The 20,442-nt window shown below is 41.6% G+C and overlaps 1 protein-coding gene across 6 annotated transcripts in view; it reads right to left on the bottom strand.

The window, feature by feature from the left end:
- The window catches only part of CTNND1 (catenin delta 1), a 44,039-nt gene that overhangs the window by 15,329 nt on the left and 8,268 nt on the right, over positions 1-20,442 (bottom strand). For 4 of the 6 annotated variants that reach the window (XM_032488716.1, XM_014553614.2, XM_032488719.1 and 1 more), the window contains exons 2-6: positions 8,096-8,211; positions 6,585-6,874; positions 4,517-4,588; positions 3,622-3,774; positions 2,730-3,265 (exon numbers count right to left, since the gene is read on the bottom strand). In XM_032488716.1, the coding sequence (XP_032344607.1) occupies positions 2,730-3,265; positions 3,622-3,774; positions 4,517-4,588; positions 6,585-6,779 (956 nt within the window). In that variant the 5' untranslated portion in view covers positions 6,780-6,874; positions 8,096-8,211. The remainder of the gene's footprint in view (positions 1-2,729; positions 3,266-3,621; positions 3,775-4,516; positions 4,589-6,584; positions 6,875-8,095; positions 8,212-20,442) is intronic. The other 2 variants (XM_014553605.2, XM_032488720.1) reach the window with 2 other exon arrangements.

The following is a 20,442-nucleotide window of genomic DNA, read 5'->3' as shown; positions in this document are numbered from 1 at the left end:
AGCAAAGTCTGAGAACAGCTCTCATAAGGCCTTTGCTAAAGGGGAAATGAGGCATTTACACACACAGGAAATAGCTGATGGGATAAGACCCTTGAAACACTTCATATTTAAGCCTCTCCTTACCCTATTTTGGAAATTATAAAAAAGGAAGTAATAATAGTATAAGCAGTATAGGATTTCTTGCTACCTCATGAGGACCTAGCTTTTGGTATTGATGAGCTTGAACATTAATCTGCACAGTTCATCCCAAGATCATCTCTGCTACTCAACAAATGTATAGGAGGTAAGATTTCTAGCCTCCCATTTCTAAAGACAGTACTTCCAATTCTGTCAAAATAGACATTACTGGCCACCATCACATTTGGGATACCCAGGCACTCAGAAAAGGAATAGAAACGAAGCAATTGAAGGTAAAGAATAAAGTCTAACCGGAGATATTTCTCCCTATTTCAATACTACCAACAACCACTAGAGGGTGAGTCTGTCACACTATTATTTATTCATAACCACCAGGAAGGAAGAGACCCATTATCTGTGAGCTCATCTCACTCTGTGGCTCCCACAGGAGAGGAGAATCCATTGTGTGGAACTCTCCAAATAAGCCCATTGTTTGTTCCACAAAACCACTCCCACTGTCACCAAACCCTCAAGGTTATTAACCTGAGCAAAGGGGCTGCCTCATAGCTGTCAACAGTGATTCAGGTAGACAATGCATTTAGTAAAAATCACTATTTTTTAATATTATTTAAACAAAACAAACAGGATATATAGCTAAGTTTTTTAAGTGGGCTACTAAACTGTGTGTTATGTAAGATTCCATTTTAGTATGGGAAAAATAAAGTCAGAGTATATTTACATGTATAGGAAAAAGAACACAAAGGAAATGCACCAAAATGTTAACAGCAGTTCCTTTTCAGTTTTGTAGTGAGCCATGTTCTCACCTTTATTGTTATTTCAATATAAGCAAGTACAAAAATAATTACTAGAACCAAGATTTTGGTCACTTGAGATATTTTTACAAGAGGTGGATCATGACATTCTTTCCCTTGTTTTACAAAGCTGTGCCCAGAAAGATTAAATGACTTGCTTGAGGCTACGCAGCTAGTGGCAAAGGCACAACTAGAACCAAGGTCTTCTGGTTCAGTGGTTTTTCTACTAATCATTCTGCCTTACTATTTTCGTTTGACCTCGTATTGCTCTCCTCGGCCTGGAATAGGAAGCAGCAAATGTTCTTGCTAGTCAAGCAGGTTTCCAAGTCCAGAACCACCCTGGAACAAACCCAAGAACCAAGCCCAAATCCTCTCTTTATGTCAGTTGCCACAGCTAGGGACAACAGAATGACCTGGCCACCTGCACGCACCTAAATCCAATCACTATACTAATGAGGAAGTCGGGAAAAGCAGACTTGTCAACAAGCAGAAGGAGCCAACACCCTGGACAGACTCCTTTGGTGAAAGCTATTATCTACCACTGCTCCAAGCTGCACCAGCTGAGGTCTGGTGTGCCCCCTTACCCTCACCCCAGGAATAAAAGGTGAGTCACATGGGAGTTGGATCTGCTGTCCAAAAGATACCTGAAAGGTAAGTGACTCAGGCTTAGATAATGAGGCCTCTACTCCTGGGCCCAGCCCAGTTCACTAACCAAAGCCACCTAATATGAGGAAAATGAGCACTAAGGCATTTGCTTTAGAAAGTCATGACCTCATACAGAAATTCAACAACAGCTGCCAGGATATCCTTACCATTAAGACATCCATAAATCTTCTCCCTTAATTCTTATTATTTCTCTTTGCCTGGAAAACACTGTCTCTAATTTATTCTAATGTTGGCAGCCCATAGGCCAACCCTGTTTCTGTACAGAACTAAGAATGGCTTTTATATTTTTAAAAGGTTGTAAAAAGAATAACCACATACAACAAAAATGATACACTGTCTGCAAAGCCTAAAATAGTTCTACCTAGTCCTTTACAGAAAAGGTTTACTAACTCTCATTCTAAAGCATTTTCTCAAGGCAAACCATCTACCAGTCCAAATATCATTACTCTCTTTTTCACATGACCAAAGAACCCCCAAGGATAAGCAATAAAGTCGGAAGAGGCAGCTGCTTACTGACCTTTCAGTGTGTCAACAATGTACCAACCTCTAAGGATGCCACCCCACCTCCATCACTTTTACAATCAAATATAAGAACCTAAATAAACACAAAGGGTCAGGGGTTTTGTGAGATTAAGGTTTATTTTGAACTTGAGATTAAAACCACCACAGGGAGGGTTCTTATACGTACCCTTAACTGTCTATTCTGGCCCTGAAAGCCTAAAACTCTCAACCCCATTCTTAATACCAAACCAGAAGGTGAAGAAATTCACAAGTACTCCATAGCCTCAGACACCAGGCTCCCTTGTGGTACTCCCGTATCACCAAAAGGGCATCAGATCTTAGGCAGAAATAAAAGAAACTCCTGGCATAGGAGCAAAGGCCACTCTTCAGGACACAGACCAATAACCATCACAAGTTGTTTTCTATAATTAGAATATATGATTTTTATAATGAAAAGGAGACAAAAAAGCAAGCCAATACTTTGTAAAATCAGAAAAGGGAAGAACAGCATGGGCTTCCACAAAAAAAAGGCAGAGGGGGAGGGGACCAAAGTATCTCTAATCCCAAAAAGCACTCAGGAGAAGGAAGAGCTACCCCTTTTTGCTATCTAGGAAAGACCCTTTCCTTGCCTACCTGAGGCGTCGCCGAGGGTCAGAGGGTGTCCCAGTCCGACGGGCAGTGCCATAATCAGACATCATGCCGTAATCCAGGTCATCGTAGCCCATGCTACGCTGGTCATCCTCAAGCCCATAAGGCTCTGGATGAAAGCGGTGCAGATCCACGCTGCTCCCACCTACCCGAACCTGGGGCTGGGGCCCGTAGACATCCTGTCTACTAGGTGCCCGGTAACCTTCCATGCTGGGCCTATACCGTTCCTCAATGCGGGTCACCCGGGACAGACTGCCATAATTGTCACTGCCACTTGGATAACCATCTTCATAGTGGCGGCCATATCCATCAGGAGGGTAGTGGAAGTTCCTGGGAAGGGTAGCAGTGCCTGCTTGCCCCACATAGGGACCGGGCCCCCCATTGCCATTCTTGCGGAAGTCACGACCCAGAGTCTGGATATAGTTATTAGAAAGTGATGAGGCATCCACAGGCAGCCCATCTGGTCCCACAGGGACTGGCTGAACTGTCCGCGTTGTCACAGTCTTCACTACTTTCTTGACCTTGAAGTAAGGAAAGAGAAAAGAAAAATAAGTGAACAAATTAAGTTCACTTTACCTAGAAATGCCATGCAATCTACCCTTCTCTCCATCTTATAGGAAGTTGTCAGGCAGGAAAATTGTGCTGGTAGTAACTATGCCTCTACGCGAAGCTACTGCAGACTCTCTTCCTCATTCCACTAGATTTTTCCTTATCTCTTGTATCTTCTCTGTATAGCTAGAGATCACTTTCTTTATGCCTTCATTATAGATCAGTGGCTCTTCATCCATCCTAATTAAATGCTTAACCCCTCCCCTTAACAGAGACCACAGGAAGACCTGCTCCATCATCCCAGACTTTATGCAAGTCTTAATCTTACTGTGGTCTCTGTGCGCCGAGTGGTTCCATCATCCGAGGTTTCCACAGAGACTACAGACATGGCTCCTTCAGGGTCCTCCTCTGTGTAGGTCTCCACAATTTGCCCTGGCTCTTGCATCCTGGGAATGGTGCTATACAAGAGGTGACTGTGATCCTATGTGAAAAAGAGAAAAAAGAAAGAGCTACTATTAAGCCATATATATTAACAATCCATCCCAATGAGAGGCACTGCCTCCCTGAAGACAGAGATTCCTCATGCATCTTCTTTGGGCCCCAAGATTTTTAAAGTGGTGGCTGCCCCCACTTCCAGACTTGTACAAATGGGCAGAAGATATAATTTCCTAGTTCTAGTCATTTAACAAACATGAACTGAGTTAACTATAGCTACATCAATACCCAAGTGACAGAGACAGCAGATTTAACTTCCCAGTACTACTAGTCATCTAAGTGAATATGAACTATATTAACTGCAGCTGCATCTACATCTCAGTGATCCTTCAAAATAAAGTTCACCTAGTAAGAAATTATAAGATGAACCAGAAAATCCCAGTAAGAGCCATCTTCTGCCTAGCTCTGTGCTATTCTCCAGATATGTCAAAGGCTCAAGACCAGCCAGATTATAGGTAAGGTTTTCTATGAAGTAGAACCACACCCATTCTAGAATAAGGATGCAGAAATTAGGGATCAAATACTGGGTCAATGGTCATTATAATTAATTCCAAAATAAAACTACATATATACTTTGAAGTTCCCCTTTAAAAATTTTCCTCAATGAAATTAATTAATGGGAGATTACAATGTGCCAGGCACTTTGCAAGACATCAATATTCACTTATAGGCTGAGGAAGTAAGAAAGATATGAATAAACAACCCAGACCTTGGGCCAAAACAATTACCTGGGGTCCGTTGAGCTTTAGATCTGAAAATTTCTGTCGCTCAAGGTCAGCATCGCCCACAAACCGGCCGTTCTGAAACACAGCCCACAAGAAGACAATTCATTTTGTGGCCTTCTTTTGCTCTATGAAACACAAATGATCTTTTTTTCCAAACAGGAAAAGGGCTTTCAAGAAGATATTTGTGGCCTGGAGTCCTTCTGTCAGTACACATAAAAGAACCACATCACTCCTTAGACTTAGCACTTTCCTCAAAATTGGAACTGGGTCTCGAACTCTGGCAGACTGGGTCTCTGGAACATAAGAACGTAAACGCTATGAGGGGCAGAGGTTTTTTTGGTTTTTGTGTTTGGTTAGTTTTGCTCAATGATGTATCCCTAGTGCCTTGAACAGTGCCTGGCACATGATAGGTACTCAAAACCTATTTGCTGAATAAATAGCAGAGACTCAGGTAAGTTCTCCAACACACAATCTTTTTGGAAAGCAATAAGAACATACGGAAAGTCGGAAAGGCTAGGTTGGGGCGTTTCCAAAAGCCTTCTTTATTGTTTCATGCATCTTCACAATCTACAACCACTGGAAACTCCCATACCAGGAAGCTTTTTAAAGAAAGAAGCAAGATATATGAGTCTCTTTCCAAGTAGGAAGAAAAGTATCTCAGCTCCCCTTAAGCAAACAGACATCTCAGTGTCTTCATCACCAATTACCAGAGCCACAGAACACATTTGAAAATGTCACTCTTAAGTTGTTCTGTCTTAAACATCAGGAAATAATCTAATGACATAATACTACATAAAAATACATTTGACTGTTACCCTTCAAATAGAAGACAGTAAGATCCAGCCACCTTGGGAGACTCTTCCCCCACCCTACTCCCATTACATAGGGAGTGTAATGCTGTAGGGAAAGGAAGTTAAACATTACTCTCAGGAAGAAGGAAGGGTGTGGTTTCATTGCTGAGCAAAAGTTAAAAATAAAAGAGAAAGAGGCAGAGAATCTGTGCACTAAATCCTGGAATTCCCCACCACCTCCAAGGCTGAGCAGTCCTGCTCTCCTTTTCAATACATACCTCTCAACCTTAACTCTCTATTCTTGTTCCTAAAAAAATTCTAGGAACATTGCAAACACACTGCTTCCAAATTCCTGATCATCCCCAATTGGAATTATGTCCTCTCACTCAACATGTTCCTCAGCATAAAGGACCTTCTCTGTCTTAAAAAATAAATAAGTAATCAATGAAAAGCACTACTAGAGCATGAACACTGTTCTAAGTTCCCACAAGAGATCTGTATCAGGCAATGCCTACCACACACACAAACACACACACACACATACACACACACACACACACACACAAACCTCAGACAGATTACATCACAGCAAAGTCAGACTAGAGAAACCATAGGAAACACAAGATACTTCTCATTTCTAACACCAACTCTCCCAAGTCACATCATAGAGTCAGCCAACCCAGAGACCACTGGCTCCTGTGGTTATCTGAGTAAAACAGCAGCATGATGCTCCCTCTCCAACTCTAACCAACAGAGTCAACAATGACCCCTTCCTCCAAGACATAATATACACAGCCAACAAAAAGAGTATGGAGCAGGAATATACAATTTATGGACACTGCCACATCTTCTGAGCAGACTGTTCCCTGAGGGAGATTGAGAATACAAGATGCCCAACATCCCCAATCACTAAGCAGTAGGCATTTAATTTCCTGAATTTTTGATACCAAAGTGGGTAAGGGAAGACAGAAAAAAACAGAAGTAACTTAAGTACAGCTCCAAATTATATGATCTACCATTACTAGAACTGCATCCCAACCCAGAAACCCCACTCCAGCAAACAGGAAGTCAAATGGATTCCAGAGATAAGTCCTCCCAACTCCGCACAGCAGCCAACATTCCCTATCTCTTAATCAGTATTTATCACCCCTGCAAAGGCTATCATGAAGCATGGGTACTAGACAGTCCATCACCACAAGGACAGTAGTTTCCCAAGGATGACTGCCTCTCTACGACCATGCCAAAGTCCTACCTGCAGGTCTGATGGAGAGAGGGGTTACCTGATGCCGGCGGGTGAGGGTGCCGTTGGCCATGAGTGGGTTGGCATCTTGTGGTGAGACCCGGACGCGTTCCAGCTGCGCCGAGACGTGGCGCCGTTCCTCCTCCAGCGCCCGGGTCAGCTTCTCAAACTGGGCCTCTTGTTCCTTCACAGAGGCCAAGATGCTGGCGGTCGACTCCACCTCTGAGTCGTCCATGAAGGTAAGGGGCAGAGCCGCCGCAGGGCAGGGTAAAAAGGAAGGTGGATCACAGAGGGAGGAGGAAGGAGGGAAAAGGCCCCCCTCACTTCACACTACCGGGAAAAGGTAAGAGAGAGGAGAGAAAAGGTCACAGGTCAGAGAAGACAGATGAATTATTAACCCCAGAGCCAAAGATACCCTCTTGTGGTTTTACTGCAGTGCAGAAAGAGAGCCACCACCAAGCCTGGGAGCCCATCACCAGTGTCTGCTCAAGCACGATCCTTTGCCCACCACCCCCTTTAATACCCAACCATAAATAACTATTGAAAAGAAAGGTACAACTAGATTCAAGTCTCTACACTGTTGGTAGGAGAGGGAGAATGTGGCTAAAGCCTGTAGTCATGACATTAGATTAAAATTAGATTATTTTTCCCTGGAAATATTTGCTAGCATCAACTCAGTGAAAACTGTAACTCCACAGTATAGATAAGCACTCACTGTCCTGTAGCGACAAGCCACCTCTAGAGATAGGGGGCAGTACAAATCTTACTCAACCTCTCCTAAATCTGAACACTGAAAATGCTGCAGTGGTGGCAAAATATACTAAATGAATATGCTAAATTAAAATGCCAGTAAGCAATGGAAGTAGTAAAAAAAAAAAAAAAAAAAAAAAAAACTTTCCACCATCAAAGGCAGAAAACAAAACTAAGACCCTCATATTTGATACGTTTATAAAAAACCCTTTCTACTTTTCAAAACTATTCTACTATTGAGGGCAAAACGTGTGCCTTGGCTAATGGAGACAAGAAAGCAAAAAAGTCTGTGTTTAAAAAGGCACCATTATCATTGATCTTCACACCCCTTTGCAGAGTCGGAAAAGGAGCATTAGGCTCAAACTATGAAGTTATCCCTTAAAGTAGTTCATATTCTAACCTCCAGACAGTCAATGGCTGGAACTTCCAACATCTCTGTTATCCTGCAGAAAGCTCTATACAGACTGTATTTTTACATCTTTACTTATTCCAACTCAGGGTAAATATCCAAGTATTTATGGAGGGTTTATATGTTTACACAATAAATGATAGTTATACAGAAATGAAGAGTTCCCCATGCCCTATTATATAAACTGCAAGTTGGCTAGTAACCATTAGACTTGAAGTTTTTCTCTTACAAGTTGGCTATGAGAGACTTTGTGGGCAGTTCAAGATACACCGTATTGAAAAGCAGGTTTTAGAATAAATCCCCTCTTACTCCCCACCCTCTTATCAACCCCTCAGAAAAAAAAAAAGGCACTTAAAAAATTTTATTCTTAATAAACATATTTACATACACACCTGTTAAGAGGTCGTAATTGATTGGTTTAACACAGAGAACAGCCCAGTCTAGATTCAAAAAATCATGGGAGAAGCATCCCAGCCACCACAGCAAGGAGGAAGCAGGAAGGAGAGAGCTGTAGAAATATTTAGAGGAAAAATAGGAATGAGAGGAAAATAAAATACACCTAATACATTAAAAAAAATAAGAGGACTAAGGGCAGGTATTGGGGAAAAAAAACAATCTGGGAATGGAAGGGAGCAATTTAAAATATGACTTAGAATTGCTTAATGTGACAAATGCCCTTTGGACTTTGCTGTTTTCAAATACCTGGACCTTGGATGTAGTTTTCACTAAAACCTGGATTCTACTATCATATCAGAGATCCTCTACTTATACTTCTGTAGAGAACCAGGAGCAGGTTATAATATGGATAAAAAGTCATTTACCCCTTGTTCTCAGCAAGCAAAGTGGGTGGGGGGTGGGGGGGAATCACTTTTGGAATGCCCTTCCCCCTCCTTCCCACCCCTAAGGCAGAAACCTCAAAGCCCAGTACCAGCATGCCCACAAAGACATTGAGAAACCAATGCAATAGTCGCAGTGGGGAAGACATGTGGGGACTAGCCTAGGCTGAGTCTTTTGCTTCAGTTCTCTTTCCCACGCTCCCCAGAGTCCCACCAAGCACAAATGCTTGGGCCTGTTTGCTTTAGAGTGTACACAGCATTCAAGAGTACCCAGAGGAACTGATTAACAGGTGACCAATAAACTGCTTGATTAATTCTGCATCACTGAGACTCCTTCCAGTGGATCCAGTCCCTAAATCCATGACTGTGGTAGCCTTTCTCTAAATTACTCCTATCCAGAGCTGGGCTCCCACAATCATTTTTCAACTCCTGTTCTTCCTTTAAGTCCAAAGCCCACTGTTGCTTTCTCATATTCCTACTCTACATTCCACAGGCCACTCAAAGGTCTTAGTAAGTAGCCTTATTTTTTTTTAATGTTGCTCCCTTTTCATCTCCTTTGCTTCATTTTAGCACTTGCCCTTATCCACTATGTACAATGACCTAAGAACCTCCTATACCAAGAGGACTCTGCTCAAGAGATTCTTCCAGTTCTGCGTTTCAACAAAGCTGAACTGCAGTTACCACTCCGGCAGTCTCCACCCTATAATCTTCTTTGCTCATAAAAGCCCAAACTACCACTACTATGGGGCATACACTGACAACACTCCCTGCTGCACAGAGAAATTCTCACCCTGCCATAAATAGCCACTTTTTGCCCCCACAACTTTAATACAATACAACGAGTTAGGAGGGGTAATAGGGACTCTACCCAGGACTCTATGTCAGGAAGCAATATCTGGAAAGTCCTTAGTTTCCCCCATCTTCATGGCTTTAAAAGCTAACCACCTGACTCTAATTTGGAGAAAGCAGAACAGTTAAGAAGAGAAGATCAGATTCCTAGGCCTAAAAGCATGCGGGGAGATTTTCTGCCTCAAAGAGGACAGAAGCAGAGCTGTGTAGGATAGACTAGGACTCAGAAGGCCAGTTCTAGTCCTGGCTCTGCCACTAGCCAGTGACAGTAAGTCACCATCACGTTCTCATCTGTAAGATGCCAATACCACCAGCCCAGTCTAACTCAGAGTTGCTGTGAGGATCAGGTAAGATAAGGTATGTTATACAAATGTGAGGTATTAAGTTGTTTCAGGAGTTAGTTTCTATCTTCCAATTATATTACTTAATGATAATGCCTCAGCCCAAAACTATTTTGTGAACTAGCAGATGAAATTAACCGGATCAAGAGCACAACTGAGTTCTAAGAAGTGGATGAGCTGGTTTCCCTACTCCAATACTATTTACTAGGAGGTCCCACTTAGACTAGTGTTTCAGGGACACAGGGTGCTTTTCTAATGCCTGGCAGTCATCACAGAATTACACATCTGCTATAATGAACTCTCAATTCACTATTTGAGGCCTTAGCAGTTTATTACCAAGGAGAAAGAGAAGGTGAAAAGAATTAACAATTACTGAATGTTTTACATTTATTATCCTGGCAATCTTTACAACAACTCTAAGGAAGTTTTACTGCAAATGAGAAAACAGTCTGTAGGTGAAGAAATTACCCAAGGTCTTCAGTTAATAGCAAATTCTGAACTTAAACCTAGATCTTTGCCTTTCCAGAGTCTGTATTCTCTTTCTACTGCATGCTGTTAAGTCCAAAAAAACAAGTACATTTTAAGATGGATGGTCCAGCCCCCCTCTCCTACAACTCTTAAGAGCTTTCTTCCCAAACATCACAGGAAAATGGGAAAGGGTTTCTGTTTATCTTTAGGTTAAAAGGTTATCCATTATGTCTATATATATGATACAAGTGGAAGAAATAAATGGGAGGAAAAAGAAAGCATATGTGGCAGTTAGGCACATATGAATGAAGCGGTTAGGCAAACGATAGTACACCACCTCACAACTCAGAGACTTGAGAGCCTTCTCCATGCCATACATACACATCATTGAAAAATTATGCTATAGACCAAAATATGCAAACTATTAACTGATTTTAGTAGTTAAGAGTCAGGAAAGCCTTAAGACTCCAGGCCAACATCTTTACAGGTCGCCGCAATATTTTCAATGGATTACACATGCTCTCACTATAAAAAGATCATTAAGGAATTCTGAAGGGGAGGTGGGGAGGCAAAGTGAACAAGTGAATCTTGCTATTCCCCTGAGACCAGACATTCTGAGAAAAACTGATTTTACTCTTAGCAAGCAAGACCTATGAGTCTGCAGTAAGGCTCCCACATTCAAGCAATGAAAACAGCAAATACTCAGTCTATTTTGCAAGAATTCCAAACCAAAAGAACTTAAATGAAATCAAATACCCAGAAAAACCAAACAGTTGCACAATGCCAACCAGGTAACAGGACCAAAAAAACACTTCCCAATAGCACAGTCCCCAGAATGATTCATCCTACTGTAAACTGGCTGTAGAAATATAACTTGGAATTATGATTCTTAGAGGTTAAGAATACAGGCTTCGGAAAGACTGCATTCACATCGCAGGTCCATTGCTTCTTAGCTATAAGACTTTGGACAAAATACCACTTGATCCCTAGAAACCTCAGGTTTCTTTTCTGTAAAATGGTGGAAATAAAACACAGGGTGGTTATCGAGACTAAATGAGACAATCCACATAAAGCACTTAGAGAATGTCTTGACACACAGAAAGCTATTAATATTGTTACTAATACAAATACTACTACAAATAGCTGTTAACACAAGGGACTAGAGTTTTTGGTGTTGGTAGGGCTGTTGAATATACCACATGTCTCCACATGCTCCCCTCTCCCACTCACAGTAGTCCTGTAAACTACAGGAATCCTATACTTTCTTAAAGGGAAAAACCAAACAAAACTCCAGACTTGGAGTTCAAGTCCTGGCTCCGCCAAAAAAATAGCAGTGAGATCTTGGAGAAGTTATAACCTCTGTAAGCTTTACTTTTTATTACTTTTCAAAGTTTAGCTTTAATGGGCTAATATATGTAAAACTATAGGCTGGGTGACTCTGAACCTCTCTCCTACCTCCATGCAATTCACATAAAGTATACTCAAAGAGATGACCAGAATTAGGCATGTAAGCCTCTGCAGAAAGAGAAAAAATTATTTGTCTTGAGGTAGAGAACTCTAAGCCCAAAAAATGGTCTTTGGATTCTTAAGAAAGAAATTTTATCTTCTGTAGCCAGCCCCAAAGGCAGCTCTCCTCCTTTCTTTCTATTTATTCATATGAAATCAAATCCAATGTCATAAAGTTATGCCCTATCTCTAAAAACAATGATGAGCAAAACCCCTCTTCTATATCATCCTAGGGATTTCAAACAGCTTTTTTAAAAAGCACGCTGAGCCTTCTACTGAAGAATACTAATCAATAAAATATAGCACCTACAACACTACAGAACTGTATTACATAACATTCAAACCAAGAAAGGTAGCTCTTCCAGACACCTAAAAGGCATTTATTTGCCTTAACTGGCATTTACCCCCAAATTCAAAGCAATCAGTCCTGTTCAACCACACAATTGCCATTTTATTTTTAAATCAAAGGGAATATATTTTGCCAATAGTTTTTCTATGGCTTCTTATCACAGAGTGCTTGTACTTAAGTCCAAAGTCTAAGTACCCCACCCACTACTTTGATGTTCCCCCATCCAAAGCTTAGACCAATTCAAAGCTCAGTCAGAACAATTCTAGTATATCTGCCTCACTGGAAAGGCTCATCCCATACTAACCCCAAACCTTTGGATATGATTTGTAAAAAGAGAGAAAGAGGACAAGGACTCTGTTCACTTTACAATCTCATGTCAACTGAGCACTTCTCAGGAATTACAAAACTGATATTCTGGAAATGGCCTTGTCTTAGGTGTTTAGCAGTTTCTGGGCCTCTCTGTGGATCTGCTTTAATCTACACCCAGCTTCTCCACTTCAGAGAACCCAAAAGGCTGACTGAAGAGTTTCACTTTGACAAGGAAAGACTGGATTTGTGTCCACCATGAATCTCTCTGATGAATTTAGGGAGTCTCTGGCAAATCACTCTCCTCTTAGGAAAAAGTGATACATTCTACCTGACTGGAGTTTCAGAAATAAAAGGAAAACAAATACATATAAGATTTTTTGTTTTTTAATACTCCTTGTTAAAAGGAGGTTGAGCTGGCAATCTCAACAGGACACCTTAAATGTCCTAGTTACCTGTCAGGAGTTAAAGTTTTGGGGGGTTTTATTTATTTATTTATTTGATTAATGGAAGTATTGGGGATTGATCTCAGGACCTCATGCGTGCTAAGCAAGAGCCCTACCACTGAGCTATACCCCCATTCCCCAGGATTTAAAGTTTTTACTGTGACTTTAAAAGAAAGAAAGAAAGAAAAAAAACCTCCACCATCTTTACCCTGAATTCAGAAACTAGAAGGAACATTTTTCTTGCTTTCTTTTCCCCTCCCAAATATTATGAGAACCCCTCAATCCATAGTATACTAAAATGGCTAAATGCTGGACTGGCTTTGAAGCAAAGGAAGGGTGTGGCTTTCAGGTAGTGAGGGGCCCAGGACTGAAAGGGTATGGAAAGAAACAAAACCTGCTTCTCTCTGGAGCGCGTATGACACACACACACACACACACACACACACAGGACTGGTCTAACAAGTCCTTCTGATCTCTCAGGCCAGGCCGCCTCCTTCTCCTCCCCCACTAACCACGTGCCTCTCCAAGGACCTCCACTGGACAGATTAACACGGAATTTTCTCTCAATCCTGAGAGTCTGAGACACACCATGTTACTTACCTGAATCCCTGTTGCAACCCTGCCAAAGGCACCTCACCCAGCCTTATAAGGAGATAGGAGAGCTTTAGGGTGAGGCCGATAAGGAAACAAAGATATGAGGGAGGGGCAAAAAACAGAGGGAGGTGTCAGACTGGAGGAAAGGGAGAGGCCAGATGCCTTTCTCCTTCCTACAAAAGGAGGGAAAAAGAGAGGGAGGTCAGGTATATAAAGGGAAATGAGAAAAACTCTAATCAAAATGGAAAGGTACTGTTTAACTCTTTTGTCATAAAAGACACACTTTACACCCTTCCTTAACCCAAGCTTGGAAAAAAAACAAAATTCATGGAAAAAAAGCTTAACCTTAAGGTTTACTAGAGGTCACCCACTGTTTGAGCTCACATTCCTTGTTTAAAGTGGCAGCTTCTCAACAAACCCCCTAACCTGCCTCTGGCATTCCCACCATCTCTTTGCCCATCATTTGAAGATGACTTGGAAAAGCTGAAAGTACGTAATTGAGTCATATTTACAGTCCGGCTTCCTCAGAGCCCTGACAAGAGCAGCAAGACATTAGGTTTAGAGTACACCTCCCTTTCAAGACAAGCAACAGAGAGAGCAAAGGTATGAGTATAAAGAAATCAAAAGAAGCATGAAGGTCCTATTTCAGCTACAGAGCAGATAGCTGAAGGAAACGTTTCTCCCTATCTAAAAGAAAGAAGAAAATCTGACTTTACAGGGGAAGAAAAGTTGTGAGTTATTAATTACTTATCTCCTCCTATAAATTATCACACATAATCTTCCCAATAACTTCTGAGGTAAGGTTGGCCCCTTTTATTGAGTAAACTGTTCAGAAGTATTCAGTATCCTGCCCAAGGTCATCATATAACTAGTAAGTGATGGAAGCACATCTGTTCTACTCCAAGTCCCTGTTCCTTCTCCTTGACACAGTTAAGTAAGTATGAACTTTCTATGCTTCTTGTGGTTAAAAGTCAATCTAACTCCAACAGAGAAGATGACCAAAAGTAAACTTTGAGGCGAGGAGGGAAAGGAGGTGAGAAAGGATGAGGTGGAAACATGCAGACTGTTGGGTCTCACCTTCATTTTAAAGACAAGACCTCACTCACTCAGTTTTGGGGAAAGGGAAAAATAACTTGCAATCTACCTTAGATTTCCCATTTTAAAAAGAACAAGAACTCAGGACGGAAGGTGCAAGGAAAAAAGTGGTACTACTTTGTACAAAATCACCTACTTTTCCACTGAAAGGCCCGCTCTAGAAATCTGGCTACTTGCTACAGTCTCTAATAACACCTCAAGAAAGAAAATCTAATCACAAATATCCCTACTTTCATTTTCAATGTGACATCTCACTAAACCAAAAGCAGAGATCAGAGGTGGGGTGGGAAAGAGAAGGAACTTGAAGCAGGGAAGACAGTGCAGGCCAGCACCAGAATAGAGGGGAGGGATTGTTCTAGCGGTATGTTAGCAATCTGCCTCTAGGGCAGCTGTCCTCCTGGGCAATCAATGGCCGGTCTGTGTGTGTGCTCAGGGACTAGCCAGCTTGGCAAAAAGTTGAGGACTCAGCCACCCAATCCACAAAGTGAGAAGAGATGCCTGTTTCACAGCTGGAATGGAGGGCAAGGAAAACACAAAACAAGAGGGAAAACAGAGGAAGAGGAAAACAAAGTGCTACAGGTACTATTTCAGTCTAGACAGAGAGGGAAAAAATCCTAGGAAACTACCAATTCCTAGTTAAGTGCAAACAGAATTACCAGTACCTCTCAATACTGAAATTAAAAATGGGTAGGTTTCTCCAGCTCTGTTCGTAGTTAAGTGTCAATTGGAAGGATGAGATCTAAAATGTAGGGCCTCAGCATTGCCTGTTTCTCTGTCCCTTTCAGACCCAGCAGGGTATCTGCAATATATACAGTGAATAAATATTACATAAATAATCATCTATCTCCTTTCAACATTCCTTTCTTAATTAAATCCTAGAGATCTATAAATAATAGTAGCACACATAAAAGTCAGTGAGATCCCCAATGCTAGAAGATCGAGGCCATTTATATAACTCAAGTGCTAAGACGCAAAAGACCAGAATTCACACTCCCTAATCCCTCCGAGTAGCTAGATGCTCTGAGACCCATTAGACACACAAAGGTTGCTCTCTTCTCAGTAGAGCCCTAAAGCAGGGCTGCTCCCCAGAGACAAAGAGATTTCACAGGAGAACCACAAAGACATTGCCCCTCTCCGTTCCCCCACTCCCAGCTTTCTCACTTCCTGTCACAGTAGCACCAGACCACAGTCTCCCAGAAACAAACAAATACAAAGTGCTGGATTCTGGGCTGCAAGCCAACCGCATTCCAGGGCATCCTGTCTACCAATCACCAGCCAGAGCTCCCACTCTGCCCTGCTCAGTTCCTTATCATGTTCGGGGAAAACAACCCTCCTCCCTGCCCCAAGCCAACACTACATGGGACAAAGCTCAGGCCTTTAAGAATCAGCAGAAAGATACTGCGTAAGGATCTAAGGGTTCAGAGTGGAAGAGAGGATTTTAAAGACTCCTATTTGACTAGTTTCTTCACTTTACACTGGGGATTTTAAAGCTACTGCTATTATACTCAGCTACATGTGATACATCCCATAGAAAGCTTCATCATAGCAATCTGATCCCCAACCTGAATTCAGTCAATGGAATATTCGCACCAGGAGAACTACTTTAGGGCACATCCTCCCTCACGTCCTCTATCACCAACTTCTACTGTTTTCTAAGTCTTTCGAACTACTTTCCCCACAAGCAAAAAGTTGATTCCTAAGAGGCCCGGCAGAGAACAAAGGCAGCAGACTCCACCCTACAAAGAGGCAGGATAGGCACTAGCAGGTGCTGGGAGCAAAGTTCTCGACTTCCCTAGGGAATGAAAGGAGCCCCACTAGGAACTGAACAGTAACCCTTGCAGCAAAAAGGGCAAGACAGCAAACTCAGCTTTTCCTGCTCACTATTCTCCATGGAGTGGGTCAGGGGCTATAGATTCGGAACTTCATCAGAAAAGAAAGCCCCCCCTTCCTAATAAGTGTCTTCAGCTGATACCAAGAATGGGATAAATGATACATTCTTCTATTATCTTGTACAAGCTCAGTGGATGTTAGCCCTAAACCCCAGAAGCAAAGATGCAAATAGAAGTCAAGCTCCATTAGCCAGAAATTCTTGAAATCCAAAAAAGTAACACCCTTTGCCCCCAGAGCTCAATTCCCTTTGCATAAAGCAAAGCACGAGGCCCAACACAGAGTTCTCCAACCAGAGGGACATTTCAGACAACTAACTACTAATATGCTATCATTTCTTATCTTTTCTCCTCGACTTCTTTCCCCTTCTTGGATCTGCTAGAAGTACTCTGGGCAGAAGCCTGATTTAGACCATACATGATGGGGCAAAAAGAGCTAAGTCTAAAACAGCACACTTAGAAGGAATTAGTCAGTATCTGGATATGATATGACCAGGTGAAAGGAGTTGGGGCAGGTATATACACAATAGTCAGCCGTTCTAGGGCAGGATAGAAGAAAAAGAATATTTAGCAACACTATGTTTTAGAACAGAATTTAACAGCAGGGCCTAGCCACTGTAAACTCTATCACTGAAGCATACACACACACAAAAGTTTACCTAGCACTGACTCCTTTTTTCACTCAAGAATAACTTTAAAAATTAGTTACAGTTGTTAGTATTCTTATCCAATTCTCCGTCATCCATAGCCTAGACCAAATAAATCAGTCAACTAAGTACTACTGTGTGACACGGTTATACCAAAAGCAGGTAAAAAATAGAAGAGTCTAATAGGACAGTTTTCTGAGATACTTCTTTAAAAAAAAAAAAAAAAAAAGAGGGTTATAAAAGACACACCCCAGACAGAGAACTAGACACACCCATATCAATGCTGCTGCTCCAAATGGAAGCTTGACAGGCTCTCTGTCTCAAATTGAGCAGATCGTTGAATGCGTGCTGCTTGCAAGAACGAATCAATCATCTGTGTCTATTTCGTATGCGTGCTGATTCCGAAATACAGTCAGCCCATGGTGTGAGGGAGGAAAGGAGACCAGTAGAGCCAACTGATCGCAATTCAGTATGATTTCACCAGACGTCCTGGTTCTAATTGTATCTCTGGCTGTTTGCAGACATATTTAGAAAACTCAACCAAAGGAATAAAAAATGGATAAGGAGAAAATCAATGGAAGAGCCCAAGACTTAAGCTGAACATTCAACGATTGTAAAAGTATGAATCTGTTTTACTATCTAACTTCCCACATATCCCTTTCTTTCCAAATCAGGCCCAAAGCTGAAGATTGAAGGGAGGGGAGGCTGAGAAAAGAATGTGATTGGGAAAGGTTTTGCTACATTCCAACTAGCCAACATCCCACATAGCATTAAGAGTGCCCAAGAATCCAATCCCACTACTGAGAGTTGCTGGGACTCTGCTAACACACATCCAATTCCTCTACCACCCCCCCACCGCTAAACACCCTGAAAAGAAGCATAATTGAGATAGCTTGATGAAGGCACCAGCTGTTTCCACCACTCTCCCTTCCCCCACCCCCAGAGACCACAGTTCAAACTCACATCAAACACTTAATACAATTGACTGGCCAGTAGGAAGGAGAAGCCAGTACTAAAATAGCAGGAAGAATGCCAACTGGCCCCTCTCAGAAGGAATGCTTTCTTGGCTCAATTTAAAAATAAGAAACTTTTGTCATCTACTCCTTTCTGCCTGATTATATTCTCCTTTCCACAACCTACTCCTCAGTGTCAAATGGATTTCAGTTTCTTCTCTACAACTCCTCAATCTATTTTCAGTATAGAGTTAAATGTCAAATAATGTCTAAGAGATTGGAAGGCTTCCTGGACTGCAACAAACCTAGTACAGGGCTATCACTTAAGGTCAAGGAGACACGAGCCCATACAGCTGAGAAGGGAGCAAAAATTATGCACTTTGAACATTGACAGTAATCCAATTTCCCAAGGCCTGGGTAGCCAGTTAAAGTATTAACATGATCAGCCCTCCCCCACCCATATTCTAAGTTGACCAGCCTTAGCCAAGGAGTAAGGGAAGGAAGCCAGCACTTCCTTTTCAGACGGGAAGTAACATTGGCCCTTCCTGTTGAGTTTTAAACAAATTGTCCAGCTGAGTTTCAATGCTAACATCCTCTCTTGAATTTGTTCCACAATTTCAAAATGGAGAGGGGAAATGGAGATAGGGTCTAAAAGTTTCCCTTCCCCTAAGAAGCAAGTCCTACATTCCAACTAAGTGCTGGCATAATCCCCTAATCAGGCAATGACATGTGTAATTCCAAAACAATACAGGATACAGAGGTAGAAAATTTCAAACTTACCATGTCTACCACCATGAACTATTCTTCTCTACTTCTCATACTATTTAAATAATCACCCATCTGAGAAATGACATAGGTATGTAGCTTAAATGTCTAGGTTTTGTGGTCCTCAAACCTGTGATCAAATCACCTGGAAGTTTGTTTTGTGTGTTGTTTTTTTTTTTAATACAACCTCCCAAATCTACCTCTCCATCCGCCATACCTCAAGCTCTGCAGGGAATGCCTCAGAATTTATGTTTCTGAAAAGCCCTCAAAGTGATTCTGTTAGTCAGCTGGTGGGAACCACTGTACTGGCCTATCCCTGACAACCCTCTGACTACCACATTCCTCTCCCCAAAGGGCACTCATTATAATACATTATTTGGACCTGCTTTACTGTTTTCACCAGACAACTCAGATCATTATTCAGTCTGGATTAGAGGCTCTCTGAAAACATGGATTTAAATATAAAGATGGCTGGAATGACATAAATCTAAATCCTATTTTCTAGACTCAGAATCTAAAAGGAAGAATGGTCTCACTTCTTTGGAATCCTGAGTTGCTACACTGGAGGATATCCCTATTTACACTGCAGACTGGACAATCCGATTATTTTTCAAATAACTTAGTTTAAGTTTTCTACAAGGAACAAAGAGCTGTGCCACATTTTCAAAGATTGGTTCCACATTTCACCCCAAAAGAAGTCCAAAGCCCTAACTCTAGCATTCAAGACCCTAGATAACTTTAGCCCAGTTGACAACAGAAATAAACAGAAACTCTGGATTCAAGTGTTACCTCTGACATTTATCCACGCAAGTCACTTTAACTTCTGCGTTAAGTGAGAGCAAGTGAGTAGCAAGATGTTTTCAGAAGAAGCATAGAGGAATGGGTACAGCTCAGTGGCAGAGTGCATGCTTAGCATGCACGAGGTCCTGGGTTTAATTCCCAGTACCTCCACCAAAAAAAAAAAAAAAAAAAAAAGAGGAAGAAGCATAAAGAGAAACATTTCCACAAGGAAGTATGTCACTAAAGACTTAGGAAAAAAGAATGGCACTGAAAGACAAACTCAGAACAACTACAAGCATCCATAAATGTTGAAATAATACATATCAAGCAGTTATTTAAAAAATTTCAAAATCTGGGGGAATCTGATTGCCTAGAATATCTCCTATGCAAGATGATAGTTACCTGACCAAAGGAGAAAGGGATGGAAGGGGGAAAAAATGTTTCCTGATTGAGGTCATCTCCCAAGGATGATATTAAGTAACAGGATGACTGACTTCTAGATAGGATGACAACTAGATAGGTATAATTAAAGGGAAGAGCAGAGGGTAACCAGGTCAAGTTCTAGGGCTAAACTCCAAACCAAGAGAGACAGAGACAGAGAAACTCTCACTGAAATTCAGACTAGCTAAACTAGAAATCTTGAGAGGGATAGTAAGAATGGGTAACTCAAGACACAACTACCTACTCTGGTAATCAAATATCCTTTTACTTTCAAATATGGGGTTAACATAAAACATCAATCACTAAATAGTTGGTGCTTCTTCCTCAGTCCCAAAGTCAACAAGGCCAAGTGGTTCAGCATATACTTTAACAACCATTACTGCTTAAATACACATATGAAGAGGGAAAACAGACATACAGTTAGTTATCAGGGGTGATTTTCTTCCCTGACATGCAAGACATAAATATGGATATGGT

This window comes from Camelus ferus, chromosome 10 (genome assembly GCF_009834535.1).
Source record: "Camelus ferus isolate YT-003-E chromosome 10, BCGSAC_Cfer_1.0, whole genome shotgun sequence".
Classification (NCBI taxonomy): Eukaryota; Metazoa; Chordata; class Mammalia; order Artiodactyla; family Camelidae; genus Camelus; species Camelus ferus.
This window is presented reverse-complemented; position numbering and strand designations above follow the sequence as displayed.